At 37.2% G+C, this 16,148-nt stretch overlaps 2 protein-coding genes across 3 annotated transcripts in view; one reads left to right on the plus strand and one right to left on the minus strand.

The window, feature by feature from the left end:
- The window catches only part of LOC131151814 (uncharacterized), a 25,890-nt gene extending 19,467 nt beyond the window's left edge, over positions 1-6,423 (plus strand). For both annotated transcript variants that reach the window (XM_058103235.1, XM_058103236.1), the window contains exon 3: positions 5,860-6,423. In XM_058103235.1, coding sequence (XP_057959218.1) covers positions 5,860-6,216 — 357 coding nt within the window. In that variant the 3' untranslated portion in view covers positions 6,217-6,423. The remainder of the gene's footprint in view (positions 1-5,859) is intronic.
- LOC131151815 (guanine nucleotide-binding protein subunit gamma 1) lies at positions 6,415-15,424 on the minus strand. The gene is made up of 4 exons (XM_058103237.1): positions 14,673-15,424; positions 6,869-6,921; positions 6,713-6,757; positions 6,415-6,629 (listed from the first exon to the last, which is right to left on the minus strand). Exons 1-4 carry the CDS (start codon positions 14,805-14,807, stop codon positions 6,545-6,547), a joined length of 318 nt encoding a protein of 105 aa, XP_057959220.1. The 5' UTR covers positions 14,808-15,424; the 3' UTR covers positions 6,415-6,544.
- Between the last annotated feature and the right edge of the window lie 724 nt (positions 15,425-16,148).

The following is a 16,148-nucleotide window of genomic DNA, read 5'->3' on the forward strand; positions in this document are numbered from 1 at the left end:
AATGTGCACATAGGCAGGACACCCAAATACTCTCAAACTAGAGTAGTCTACCTCGTTACCTATCCACACCTCAGCAACTTTCCCATCTTGTGATGCCCTTGGTGATTTGTTAACCAAGAAACAAGTCATACGCATCGCCTCGGCCCATAAATTTTTAGCAAGCTCAGCATTCAACCTGAGACACCGAGCCTTTTCAACTAGGGTTCGGTTCATCCTTTTTCCACACCATTTTGCTGTTGTGTTTTGCGTACTGTAAAATGTCTCCTTATGCCATGGTGCTCGCACAACTCTCTGAAGCTCAAATTTGTGTACTCAGTGCTATTGTTTGTCCTGAGGCACTTAATCTTTCTCTCGGTCTGGTTTTCCACCTCAGCCTTCCACAATTTAAACTTGGCAAACGTCTCCAACTTGTGCCGCATGAAGTACACAAAGACCTTTTGTGAGTATTCATCATCGCCCCCCCGCATGTAATCGAGGATTCCTTCCGTCTTGTGCGTGGCTGCCAAGAAATGGACCCTAATTGTTTCCCAAGCACACAATACCTGCAGAAATCCAGCTTGCATGATTCGACCACTTTCAAAAGATTTCTCTTGCGAAGCTCCTTCATTCCATGCTCACCCATATGCCCTAACCGCATATGCCATAAGACAGTGCCGACTCGAAACTTTGCAGCTGCGGCTCCACCTACAATTGTAGTACCTAGCAATGTATAGATATTTCCTGGTACTTTTTGCCCCTTCATTACAGTTAGAACTCTTTTACTCACCTTCATTACGCCACTTTCAAATTTGTAACTAAACCCCGTTACAATCTAAAGTGCCTATAAAAATCAAATTCTTCCTTAACTTCAGTATGTGCCTAACATCAAATAACATCCTCACCACACCATTGTACATCTTGATTCTGATGCTCCTCATTCCGACAACTTTGCATGAAGCATTGTTTCTCAATAGAATAGTTGCAGAATTCACCAATTTGTAAGTGGTGAACTAGTCTTTCTTGCACGTCATATGATAAGAGCACGCCGAGTCTAAAATCCAAGAATCTGAGAGACCATCTAAATCGAATGAAATTGAGAGCATATCACCATCACCGCTCCCAGAGTCTCCTTCTTCCATGACATTTGTCGTGTTTGATGAACCTTCTTTATTTTTAGCATTCCACTTCTTCCTTTCTGTACAATCCGGTTTTATGTGCCTCTTTTTCCCACACTTAAAGCACCGTACATCCTTCCTCTTCCTAGAATTCGACCGAGCCTTATTGTTACTCGGTCCACCCTTGAACTTGCTTCTCCCACGATCTTGATTACCTTTCACCACAAGCCCTTCACCTTGAGAATTCTCGTTACTGACCTTCTTCCTCTGATGGAAACTTAACAGGACACTTGTGTATCCTCCCAACTCCAACATTTCTTTACCCCAGGTCAGAGTCGTAACCAGATTCTTATACGTAGGAGACGTAGGTAGAGAACTCAGCAACATGAACGCCTTGTCTTCGTCCTCGAACTTCACATCAACCCGCTTCAGATTGTTGATGATATGATTGAATAAGTTGATTTGTTGATTCAGATCCAAACCGTCTGCCATCTTAAGCCTATATAGTTTCTGTTTAAGATACAATTTGCTCATCAATGACGTGGACATATACCGACTCTCCAGTTTTAGCCAAATTGCTGCCGGCGATTCCTCATCCATGACGTGATACATCACGTCATTAGCTAGACAAAGCTTGATAGTAGTTACAATCTTCGCTTCCAACTCCTTCCAACTCATGCCGTCCATGCCTTCCAGTTATTTTCCATATAGTGTCTTCACCATACCTTGCTGCATCAAAAAGTCCTTAACCCTTCTCTTCCAAAGTCCGGAATTTCCCGTTCCATTGAACTTCGTTGAAGAGATCCTAGTTATTGCAACCAATAGCCTTTATACCAATTTGTTGTGCAGAGTATATACCAATGCGCAGTGGAAACACGAATTGACTCGGAACGTGCAATGCAGCAATCAATGATGAACAATACGTAAACATTCAATCACAAAGAGAATAAAGGAAAACAATAAAAACACACGACACAAGAATTTACATGGTTCAACAACGTGCCTACGTCCACGGGAGTAAGTGGCTGATTTTCACCATACATTGTAAAAAAAACTACAATCAAGGGTTACAAATATTGTTTTATATATTAACCCTATGCGTACAAAAGACTTAGAATGATACTTCCGTAGTAATCCCTGGAGGAAAATCCTTTGAAATCCCCAATCTACTGATCTTCGTGATTCAAATCCTGTAAACAGTGCCGAACAATACCGTCGACGGTTTCAACAAACCGTCAATGGTTTAATGCTGAGGATGAAGGATGCAGATTGAAAACGTTGATGGTTTCCTGAGAGCAAATCGTCGACCAAACCGTCGACCCAATTGTCGACAGTTTCTTCCTGCAGCTCAGCTACCTTGTTCTTGCTTCACTATGCTTTCCCCTGAGCACATATTCGACTCAATATGAGCTACATACTCCAACATTAACCATCCAATAAGCCTAACTCTTGTAAGTGGTCATGACGGTTAATGTTTATATAACCTAGTGCTCATTCTGTTTATTTATGTAATATATCAACAACATTGGATGTTAAAATGAGGATTGTAGGTTGGTGTGAAATTGATGATCCAAAGTAAGATTTTTCAAGGTAAAGTATTGCTTGTTAATGTTGAGTTTTATTGTTTCCTTCACTTAAAAAGTACTAGAGGCAGTAGCAGGTTATGTGTGTGCAGGCAACACGAGCATGATCAAAATTGGCAAGAGAAACACTGGTTATTGGCAAGGCTACAACATGAGGGATTGCCTAGTTTGGGTCTTGATATTGTTCTTGATGTCAAGTATTTAAGCTGTAAGTAATATTGTGAGGTAAAAAACTGAAAAAAAGAAAAGAAGATAAAGATGGTTATACCTTAGGATGCCTGATGCGCCCATGTATGTTAAGTTCTATATGGAAATCTTGTTATATATTTTAGTAAGATTAACCTTAATCATAGTGAGTGATAATAATGTATTATAAGATAAAAATACCTTTTTATATTATTTTATAAATATATTAGCTTAAAATATACAAATATAACATAGCATATTATATATAATATATAATTTATGCTAATATATACACATATAATGGAATATATTGTATAATAGACGGATATAATATTTTTTTTAATAAAAAAAGAAGATGTTTTAGAAAGAAATAAGGTTGTGTTTGGAGCATAGATTTCTGGCATTGGATTTGGATTTTTGTGAATTTGGACAGAATACACCACAGAAATCCAAATCCAAGGCTTGAATTCCAAGCTCCCAAACACAAGGTAAGAGAAATTACAACTTAGGCAAGGATATTATAAGTCCTCCAAAAAAATTGAAAAATCAAAATAAGAAGAGGAACAAAGAAAAATAATAATAATAAGAAAAAAAAAACTTACAAGACTTGATCAAGAAAATCCTTCTTCATGCCTTTCCATTGTAGCTGACTGAGCACTTCAAATTAGCTAGTTCTTTGTGGCCCTTCTCCTTGTACCATCATTGACCTAAACTTAGTTCCCTCCAGGATAGAACAGCTGTAAACCATTCTTATCCATAAATTGTTGAGTTTCTAAATCCTTCCCAGGAATTTCCTCCACAGGATAGGCAGCAGATCCGTCCTTACATGCTTTTTATTCATCCCATCATCCTCAAAAATATAAATCCTCTATAATCCTTCCATCTGTAGATGGAGGTACGTATGAACTATCTCTGAGCATATCAGGTGAGTTAGAACCATATCCATATTGTTCTTGAATCTCATCCAAAAGTAGCCACCCCTTCCCCCTCTCCCTCTCCCTCTCCCTCTCCCTCAGTGAGGTTACATTAAAACTCACTGACGACTCAACTCTCATTGTCCAAGAGATCTCATATCTTCTCCTTATCTTTGCTAACCTTCTTGCCAGTTGCACCGTCCTAAACATTTGGATCTTCCACAAAATGCAACTTTTCTTCTGTATCTCTCCTTAAAATCTTCAGTACTATCCCACTAGAATACCCTCATTTCTCTTCAAGCCTTTCCCTTATTTCCACATGCATTTGTACCCCCTTCCTATGAGCATAAACCTTTTGGGCCCTAATTTCTCCCCCTCAAAACCATCATTTTTCCTCTGAATCTTGTCTAGACCAGATTCTAGGTCCTTTGTGATGCTCCCCTTCCCCAGTCAACAGCCATAGCTGGAGATTTCACTTGTTCTCTCCTCTACTTGAGTTTCTTCTCCCAATAAGTGACCATGCATATAATATGTTATATTAAATTATATTATATAAAAAAAGGTGCCCTTGGGCCATAAGGCTCCATGCTTTGCGAGGGTAGAGGGAGTGTCATCATAGTGTATGCAACCTTACTCCTGCTTTTATGTAAAGAGGCTGTTTCTTTGGATTCTAACTCGTGATCAACTGGTTACAAAGGAGCAACCTTATAACGTTCATCCAAGGACTGCCCTCATTATATAATACCATATATTGGCATATTTTTATTCTAAGTAGCTCAATATTGGGGACATTCTGGTTCCATAAAATTGGATGCTGATGGGAATCAAATATTCCATAAGCCTGGGGTTGGGTATTGGATTCTACATTCCTATAATCCTCTAGAAGATTCCATGAACCAAAGGACCCTAAGAGTATTTTTAGATGAAGAATGACTTCACATCTCTTAATGGCTTTAGATGGAAGCAGCAATAATGGAACTGAATACTGGTTGGGTAGGTCATTCATCTGTTACGATTTTATTAGTTAAAAAGGAATAAATCTTCATCAAAAGTAGAAGCCCTGTGAGGAGAATACCTGTACATTAATTTTGTACAAAAAATTCGTTCTTCTGTTATTCCGTTATGCTTTTCCCTTTGTCAATTATGTTGTCCTCCCCGCAAAGCATCAATAAGGCAAAATGATGAAATTCAGTGTGTTATTTTATCAACATGTTGATTTATGTGCATAAGCTCTACCAATGTACAGGATGTGGAATGTTGCTACAAGCTGAGTGGTAAAAAGCCAGCATTTCAAGACTCATAAAATTGTTGAAGCTCTTTTAGGGTGTGTTTGTTACTTGTAGCCTAAAGTTTGGTGTATTGGAATAGGATGGATTGGGAGTGGAGCATGATGAATTAATTATATGGCGAATATGTAAAATTGTGAACACCAATTCCACTCCATTCTTGCATGCCAAACAAATCATGCAGGAAAGCTGTTGAGCAAGTCTGAAATTAGTGTCAAAGACTTGAATTCTAGGAGATTCAAGAAGTGGACCATGTAATGCAAAACTGTTTGAAGCTCTTTATGGTGAGTTTGCTTCTTGTAGGAAGCTGAAGGAGTTTGAAATTAGTGGCAGACCCAATAGTGCCCTTGGTGTATTTTATCCGAACTCTAATGATTACCTGGACTTTAATCTTTGTAAATTGCCCTGACATGGCTTATTCTACTGGATATATAGCCGACTTCATTTCTGTCAAGATATCAGAGTTTTGAATGTTCGTTTCCTCCCTTGACGTACTAGCCTGTTAACATCTGCTTTTAGTGTGATGAGGGCCTCAATGGGAGTATGAACCAAAGTATACGGAAGGAAATGGCATCAAACTTGTCAGTCTCTAGTCATTGTCTCATTGATGACCCTCAACTCTGTAGCTGCACCCTGGCTTTTCTTCCACGTTTTAAGATTTCATTTTTTTTCCCCAGTGTATATGCTAATCATACTTCATGGTTGTAGAAGGCATGCCACTCGGTTGCTTTATTGTTTTATTCCTGGGCTGTAGGCAGCTGACTATTTTTGTTTTCCATTCATTTGTTTCTATCAGGTTTGGGATTTGGGTGGGCAAGAAAGGCTCAGGACGTCATGGGCAACATATTATCGCGGTACTAATGCCGTTATTGCAGTGATAGACAGCACTGATAGGGCCAGGATCTCCATTATGAAAGATGAACTCTCCAGGTTGCTCCAACATGAGGATCTTCAACACTCTGTCATACTGGTATTTGCAAACAAACAGGATCTTAAGGATGCCATGACCCCGGCAGAGATCACCGATGTCCTCTCACTTCACAGTATCAAGGATCATGACTGGCACATCCAAGCCTGTTGTGCCCTCACAGGGGATGGGCTGTACGATGGTTTGGGATGGATTGCCCAGCGGGTTACAGGAAAAGCAAGTTGAAAACACTGAAAAGATCAATCTTTTTTTCACATTTGTTCATGGGTTGGAGGGATGCATAAAATGGAAGTCTTTTGTAACATTTGACAATTATTTTAAGTAAATTGGGAGATTGTCCGTTTAATTTGCACGGGAGAACAGGAAAACAGTCCAGCCTTCTGCACAATGAATCATTTGATTTGCATGAAAAAAAAAGGTCAATTTTATGCACAATGGAGCATTTCATTTCACATTGAACAATAAAGTTTGCTCTAAAATGGCAAGTGTAATGTAACAATAGGCATAATTGCATAATTTGTGATGGCAGCTTTCTTGATATCTTGGCGAATCATTACAGTATCCAGCATTGGCAACCTTTTGAATCTTGTGGACCTTCAAACCATCGATCCCAGGATGGATTTATAGGGCTGACCGTTCTGTTAAACCAGAGTGAATTAGAAAGAAGGTATAACCATTAAAAAAACATCAATACAGATAAATGGCAATAAAAGAGATTTACACTGGTAGTAATGGGTCAGGCTTTGTTTCCACATTAGCCAACAATCTGATGAGCACCAAACAAAAACGAGGTTTAGTTAGTAGGTTGTGCGGTAGTGATATGCATTAGTCTGATAATTACAGCATCATGGATGTTCTCATATTTTTGGTAACTTACTCCTTGCATGCTGCAGATGCTTTTTCAGTTTTTTCAAGCTGTTCCAGCTCTTCCTGTTCATAAATAAAATGCATTACAAGAAATTGAAACTTGGAAATTACACTTATCCAAACTAGGTTAGCTGAAACTGCCTATATATCTCTTGAAGCTAAAATTCAAAATTGGTGTCTTCTGGTCCTAGCTGTGCAATTGCTGGAAACACAAAAGAAACTGACAGTTCACTGGAAAAAATGAAAACATGGGTTCCCAAAAAAAACCATCAGATATAAGTACAGGGTCTCCAAGCTGATCTTTTCCTCCAAGAGTTCTACTACATATGATTAAAACCTTGGTTACTGGAAACTGGTTTTCCACTATGAAACTTGGTGCTAAAGGCTTTGTCTATTGCATCAACGATTCCCTAATCACTTATAAACCATTGCCAACAGAATCTCATAGCACGCCAGCTTCTGCTAGCATCAATTGAGAGATGCAAGTGTCTTCTCTTCACACTGGACAGCAGGGATGAAAACAACCATACTGCAATTTTGGAAGAAATTTGATTGCGTAAACTAACACGTATGGTATCATCCGGAAAAGATATCCCCATAAGGTAAGTTTTAGCAGCCACTCATTCTTTTTTTCATTTTTCTCAAACCCTGTCGTGAAAACAACAAATGGGGTTGTTTTAATGAGACATTCGATCTTTTACCAGTAAAATGACTAGTAGCAAAACAACCAATTGCTGGAGGAGCACATGTCCAGGAGAAGTTGTCTATGAAAATGGTACAAAACCGGTAAAATGTCCCCAGGGAAATGTCTTGACAGCTATTCAAAGCATCTGACAAATATGTTGCCCCGGTGTAACAAGCAAAGAGATGTGTAACTGAAACAAGACCCGTGAAACAGAGGTGGATAAAGAAATTAGAGAAACCCAACAAAAATTCACCTGAATGCATGAAGAACCCCCTAATTTTCTTCCCTTCTATTATAAGCACATCAAGAGCCTAAATAAGGAAGCATTTCACCTGAGTTTTATGGTTTTTTGACAGAATGGCTTCCCTATTTCCGGGAAGCCTTTCCATCAGAAAACATCACAATATTTTAAGTGTTGTCACAGTCCAGAAATGCTTTATGCAATTTGAAGTATATGTGAAATTTCATAGGGTTTTCCACAAACTGCAGGCCTCTGAGTATCCACAAAATATGATATAGATTTAACTGAAAAAAAAGGCCGAAAACCCATGCCATACTATGAGGAAAGTTATCAAATATATAAAGAAAAAAGGTTTCCTATTATATCCTTATTGATTTAGTCTTCACAGTTCATACATTAATCCCAACACTTTATCTGCTCCAACACAAGGAATCAGCCTACATTTCCCTACAACAACAAGGGGTGGCATGCATTCAGATGAAGGAAATTGACATGTTCAGAAATGGAGAGAAGGCCCCCCATCCACCATATGCTACTATAACTGGGAGCTTCTTGCATTGGTCTGACCTTATCTGCTCCAATTTAGTTTTGTATGATAAACTCCCTCCAAACTGGATATACCCACAGGAACATAACAGGCGGGAAGCACTAAAGCCGTCACAAGTCTCTGAAGCTGTAGAATGCAAAGTTTATTAAGAAAAACGAAGGCTGCAATTCCTGAGGCCATTTGAAACATGGCAATTGTCTAAGAAAATCCTAGGTAGTCTTATATAAGCTTAAAGCTTGTTGACCGCCAGACATAGTCAACTATCCTACTGACTCATGGAAATATTTAAAACCCATGGATGAATGGCTCCACTTTAGTTCGAAGCTCTCCGCTCCCAATAGGGATGGTATCCAGTGTCCAAATGGATAGAGAGAATTACCAAACCCAGCTATTCTACTACCTACATAATTCACGTATACAGCAATTGCTTTGCCTTCTGATTTCTGGGCACATAAGCAATGTAACCATATTTTAAGATCCAAAGTAGTTCATATATTAAAAAATCAACTGTTTCCTTATTCATTTCCATTGTTACATGGGCAAGATTCAAGAGAGACTCTAAAGACCATACTGAATGGTCATTGTCATTGTAGTATCAAAATTTTGCACTACATTTTTTGGAACAAGAATTATTCCGCTTCTTGGTTTCAAGAGCATGAGGAAATAAAACAACACCTAAATTGGGATGATGGCCATGGTCAATTTTGTTCATCTAAAATCAATTTACTTTAAAAAATGTTAACAGAAAAATGTATCCAAGAGGGTATAGTTGCACCTGAAAATTGAATAAATCAGGATAATTTTACTTGATCTAACAAATTCATAATGATAATAACATTTATTCCAAATCATCCATAATATAATCTATAAATAACTAGGGACATAAGCATAAGAAAAATTGTGAAAATTGAACACCATCAAACAACTGCAGAAACTGCAAGCAAAAATTCCATTAAAACTAGAACAAGCGGTCAGCTGATTAATAAACTAGAACTACCAAAACATCACAAGCAAAGAATGTGTTCCAGCTCATGAGAGACGAACCTAGTTTGGACATGGAATTCGCACGTAGACCTTTAAAACTATATATAACTTCTTAGATTACCACTTGACTTAAAGGCACAATCTATTAGTTTGCAGGCTTAACAATGCATATGAAGTCTTTACAGTGCCATCCACGTGCAGCCTGATAGCGCGCCGAGAGGTACACAAGCAATGAATAAAACTTATTATGGGGAATAAGATCATTTCAACAAACAGATGGACAAAAAGAGACCTAGAATCATTTGGCAAGCATGGCTCTGGTACCATGTTAGATTAACACTTCACCTGAAAGCTGAAGCTACTATTTTGTGGTCCAACAATGTACATCAAGCCTTAACATGACTTTCTAGGAACTGCTAAGGTGTTTTAAGTCTAGATATCCCAAGTTTATACTTCTCATCTCTAACCAACCCACCTGGAGGGACTTAGGACTTCTTGTTTGTTGTTGCCATTGTTCTTTTTTAAATCATAGTGTTGTATTTGCACACAAGTCACATGTGCACAGCCTCAAGTACTATATAAATTCAACCAATTTCTTTGACCTATAATTAATCCTACTGGTGAAACCTGTTTTATTTGAACCTAAGAGGCCTCATACATCCATGCTAACCTCTACAAAAATAGAAACAACAATCAGGCCTTAAGTCCAACTAGGTGAGGTCAACTACATGAATCCAGTCCCACTATTCCACAAAATCTAAGGACAGAATCCTCCAAAAGTTGGAGTGTGGTTAAGTCCTTACTATCTCGGTCCAAGGTATCCTACGCCAACCCCTCTCCCTCAAACTACTATCAATAGAAGGCCATAAATTATGCCTTGTTAATAGCTATTAATCTAGGCTGTATATATTTTCTTAAATAGGAGAGGATATTTAACTTACCATGTATAGCTTCCTAAAATCACTCTATGTAAATTAGCTGGCTTACCATATATAGCTTCCTAAAATCACTGTGTAATTAACATGTATAGATTTAAGTTTTCTTGTATAACTAGCAGTCTTGCCTATATAATGAAAGACCTTCCCAAAAGAGAGGACAATTCGAACCATTCTATTAACCACCACTAACGTTAACTAGTTCACTCCTTATTGGCACGTTATTTGGCGGACGTAGAACATAGCAAGTGCCCAAAGCCCATGACCATCTTAACCACCATTCCCTTATCTACTAGAGGTGCTAAGCCTAACTTAGCATGAATGTGTTCATTGTTAATTTATGTTTTGAGTTATATCACTCATCTACCTTAACATTCTCATTTCAACTTTTACTTTCCATGCTAACATATACTATTCATCGTTATTTAGGAGAATCCCTTATTGATAATCATCCGTGAGATGGTTTTCAATCATCTTTTTGTTTCCTTACTATTCCTAAAATGTTTTTTACTTTTAAAAATTTTGAAATTAAAAATAAAAAATTTCAACCAATTGGTTACTTAGTAAATTTCTGTTCCTTAAAGAACTGCCCATAACCTTTAAAAAGTGTATATAATTAGCTATTATAAGCCTAAACTTTTTTAAAAAGCATCTATAACTACCAAAACTGTTGAGCACATGCAAACGCATGTGCTTGCAACTAGCCAACTAGTGTTGAATTATATGACCACATCAGTTCTATCACCCACCCCCTCTAAAATAATATCTGTGCAGAATATAATTTATATTACGCCAAATTTCTAAAGAAATTATATCACGCAAATGCATGGTCACTTATTTGTTGCCAGCTCAAACTGAATTCAAACTATCCCTCCCTCGGAAATTGTGAACAATTTAGACTTTTAGATTCCAATAAATTAGGCATTATACCCAGCATAAAAAATCAACTGAAATATACTTTCCTCACTGACTGATCAGGTTTCTCTAAATTTTGATAAAGGTTGAATTAGAAACTTGAAAACTGTAATAAGCGATTTTTAAAATGTGCTTGTAAACTTTACCTCAAAAGAAAAACATTATTTCTAACACTGAACCGTTTGGAAATTGAAAAAAAAAATCTAAATTTTGTTTGGAAGAAAATTTCAGTCTTTTAAGAAGAGAAATGTTCTGCATCAACAACTTGCAAAAATTTAGAGAGAGAGAATAACTTTGAGATCATGAAGAAACATTTGGAACTTAAACAGAACAAATTAAATGCGAAGATATCTGGAAATAGGCAGTAATAATGATAAAAGTGATGCATTAATATATATTTAAAAAAGATTGCTACCAATAAAGTAATGATGTACTATGGAAACAAATGAGCATGCAGAGAGCTTGCCAATTTCCATCTAAGTTTCTGTCTCTGTTTTTTTAAAGTAAAATCTGTGAGCTAAGATAAGAATAACTATACAATGCAACTACCAAATATACAACCTAATATGACTCCAGATGTCCACGTTGTTAAAGTTACAAATTAAAACAATAAGAATATGGCTGTCAATATTCTGTGCTTATCAAGGTAGTTAGAATCGGGATTCTAAGTGGGATCATTGGAGGGGTCTGCAGGATCAAAATGTAGAATTGGATCGAGAATTGTAAGATTCTACTTTCGATGTAAAAAAAAAACTAAAAGATTATATATGTGGAACTTTAGGACAAGTCTTAATACTAAAAACTTGGTTAGTAAAAGAAGTTAAAAATATAATAAAAAGTTCAAACAATAAAAGAGTAAGAAAAGGAGAAGGAGAAAAAAAACGCTCACTATTGAGCCTTTTCAAGAAGCAAAAAATCTGTTTCAAAGCATACCTCTGCAGCTCTGCTGGGCCTGCTGGCTTGGCTCTTTTCTTGGCTGCCGCTGATCAAACAAGAACTGTGTGTTGAAAAGGACTGATGTGTTCTTGTCGAACACCAAAGAAGGAAGAAGACTGAGGACTGAGGGCAGAGTTTTTGTCAATCCCAGGAACTCTAGTTGTTGAACACCAAAGAACTGTTGATCAAACAGCAACACTGCTAGCTGCTGCTGATCAAACATCAGTTACTAGATGGAGGGCTCTATGGTTGTCAAACAGGAGAGAAATTCAGGTGCTGGGTTGCTGAATTTCAATGAGTAAATGACTGAGGTGTCGCTTAATTTTTTCGTTGATGAGAGTTTGGGAGCCACTTTGCCCCAATTCTAGAAGACTTTGGACTCAACATAAGCCTTTTGAGGCCTTTGGGCGAATAAAAACATGTATTGGGCCCCATTATTGAAGCCCAAAAAGGAAAAAAAAAAATCCCAATCCAGGTAAAAGAGTGGGATCTGTATGATTCTACTTATGATTCTACGATTCCGATTCCAGATTCTACCAATTCTTTTACAATTCTACTTGATTCTGATTTTTGTTGTGACTTGGATTGATTGGGTGAATTCGGATCATAGTACAATCCTATGATCTAGATTGCGATTTTAATAACCACGGTGCTTATTACAACTGAGAATGGGTAAAATATACATTGAAGATAGTTTCTTCTTGCTTTCAATTACATAAGCAAAAGCACAGATGTCTATCATCCAATAAAATGAATGGACTGATTATTTTTTAACAATTGCTGATTTTAACGGCTGAATTTGGATATATGATTAAAACATTAAATCATGATTACATTTCATTTATACATTCTTTATAAAAGTTTTTCAATAAGATATTTGGTTGTTAAAATACAAATACTAACATGCCCCATACAACATTTAGTAGAATTCTGAGACTTTTAATGCTTGTGCATAAAAAAAATATTGCAAACACGAAGGCTTAGTTCGACTAAAAGCCCTAAAGTCAACCGAAACGTGAAGTATTACACATCAAGTTGTAAGGAATTGCGGAGAATATGCTTCATGCTCTAAGTCTTACCTTACAATTAAACATGCAACACAAACATTGGCCAAAATTTTGTAATTCTTACCACAAGCTTGGTGCCTAAGACTTTATTATAAACATTATAAATTGTTACTTTCATTAACTACAATTCATTTCTTTTTCCACAGAACATGGAGAACATGTCATATGTTTGAATCGAAAATCAATAAAATGAATAAACAGAGATTGTTAAAAACTCCACCAAGAATCCAAGAGTCGGGAGATAAGAAAATCACAATTTTCAAGTTGATGACCTAACTCAGATCCCACTAGGAGCCAATCCAAATCTGTTCTCAACAGAAGTCTCATTCCTCAACCCTCTCTCCCTCAACCTGACCCCCTATTTTCATAAAAGGAATTTTCTTCAATGTAATAGAAATCTAAATCAGTAAATTGCTCATCCAAATAAAAAAAACAGTAATAAAAAAATATGCATCATCCATGTGATCAGATCCATACTGTTGTTGCTTCATAAAACCTAAAGAAACAATGGCTATTCAATAGCTAAATTACTAGAAAATTGGAACCCCGTTATGTACAGTGACAATATACCTCACCTCCAGGTGAACTACTTACCTCACTACTAAACAATTGAGTCCGCTTCCCCAGAAAGAACATGGCCAAATAAAATACACAACAAGTCCTTCACATGTCTCTTGCAATCACACAACTATGTATTCAGAAAACAATACCTGCTGCCACACAAGCGCACACAATTGAACTGTTCTTACCACGAAGAAGTAGAGCTACAAGGCCAAAAGCTAAGCATCAAAATCCCTCCTTAAAAAGCCTGGCCTGAAACCAGATCAGAAACATCATGTAAACCTAAAGTTCACAAAACTTCCACCATAGGACCACTTGTCCCATATACACCAGAGAATACCTATAGCATGGTCCACACAAAGTTCCAAATCTTGAATTCTGGTAACCATAGCAATGCACTGAAGGACTGACCAGTACCCAATTACTGCACCAGTACAGCGGTGACCAGAAGTACATACACAGCTATGTAGATGACCCCAACAGTGTGCAACTTTGACCAATTCATTGATCTTTCCACTTCAAAAAGGACTTTAAAAACTTTATAAATTCAAACACCAACTTCATACAAAAGAACTGCCCAATGCCCATCCTCATCTCACAATTCGACTAATGCAACTTGGTATCCAATAAAGTTAATAAATACCCAAAAATTTACAAAAATCATACTGCAGGCATACAGAGACAGGCAGACAGGAGATGACCCACATCAACAACATAACCATCACAACATTTAATTCAAGATAAAGCGTTAAACCAATGCACAAACCATCTCGATTTAAAATTCGATGAGGGCTGACCAAAATTCTAACAAAAGCTACAGAAAACCAGCAGAACACGATAACTTAGAAGATCAAAACAAGTACAAACCAAAAAGACAAAGAAAAACAGAAGCACAACACCTCGACACCATCAAAGTCACAGACAAAGATGGAGTAGTACTAACCTCCAAGAACCGAGCCTCCTGCTCCAAACGCTTGACCTCGGCCAGAATCCGATGCTTCCCCCGCGTATCGGCGGCCGCCAGGGATTGCGCCCGGTGGGTCATCGGACTCGCCGTCTCGGACCCACCCGATTCCATCTCCGCAGACAAAACCCTAAACCCCTCTGTGTCACCCACCAAACCCAAAAATAAAAAAACACAGAAGCAACACCCAGATGATGATCACCACAACCCCATTAAAGAACAACAAACAGAAGAACCCAAAACTGTGATCTTCATGGTCCCCATCTCACTCCTCCAACTTTACTCCATTCCACAGTTGAACGGATCTGTCAGAGCGAAAAATTAGAGAGAGAGAGAGAGAGAGGGAAATTGGAAAAGAGAACTTTATTTTTTCCCTACGGAATTGTCGTGGGGTGCACAGTTGTGTGACATCTGAAATGAAAGATTGTATTCTTTTTTGTTCTCATTTTCTGCGACTTTTTGTCTCTGCGCTGTGTCCGTCCTTTCAAGTGGTCAGTCCATTGGGTGCTTCGGAGCGTGATATTCAGGCGTTGACGGGGCGCGTTACGTTGCGGCAATCACGCCACGGCAGCCGCCGACCTGTTGGTGCGCTGCGGACGCTGTTTATTTCGAGTCGCCGGCGTGGGATGTCTGACACGTGGTGGCGTGTGGGGAGGACTGCGGTGGCGTGCTGTTCTCAAGCGGGATTTGTTGGTTTCTTGAGTAAAATTTGCGAGGAATGTCCACGCCCCTTCTACAGATGCCACCTTGAAGCTTTTGCCCGCGCATTTGTTAGAAAATATTAAGAGAAAAACTAAAGAAAATTGTTATATATTTATTTCAAAAAATGGAAAAATAAAAGATGAAGTAAATTAATATAAATATATTTAATAATTTTTTCATTTTTATTTTTTTTAAAATAATAATTATAGAACAAAATCAATAATTTTCACCTTTATATAGTTTTTTATACAAAAATAAAATATAATAAAATTCAATTCTTTCTTATTTTTCTATTTTTATTTTCTCAAAAGATATTAATAAAAAATATATCGCGTGCATGAAGACAGTAGACATACTATTTTATTATTATAGTTTGTAATAGTAATCTTTAAGATTTTATGTTTAAATATTTTCTTCTGACATTTGGATGGATGAGATAAAAATTAAAAATTATAGATTTGCAATATTTGGAAAACATGCAATAGAGACTTCAATAGTTACATCCTTTTGTGCTAGTTTTTAAATGAGCTCGTGAAAGTGGAATGATAATTTTACTAATTTAATATTTTTTTTACCCTCAGTTGTTAAATATAAATATAATTATTTATTATTATTACTATTGTTGTTATTATTTTTATAGTGTTAGGATTAGCTACACCCACAAGATAACTTATCATTAAGATCAACATACAACTTGAACATTTTAAATTTACTTAATTGTTTGATTAGATATTCATGGTAAGGAGTTGTTGT

The sequence above is a fragment of the Malania oleifera genome, chromosome 3 (genome assembly GCF_029873635.1).
Source record: "Malania oleifera isolate guangnan ecotype guangnan chromosome 3, ASM2987363v1, whole genome shotgun sequence".
Classification (NCBI taxonomy): domain Eukaryota; kingdom Viridiplantae; phylum Streptophyta; class Magnoliopsida; order Santalales; family Ximeniaceae; genus Malania; species Malania oleifera.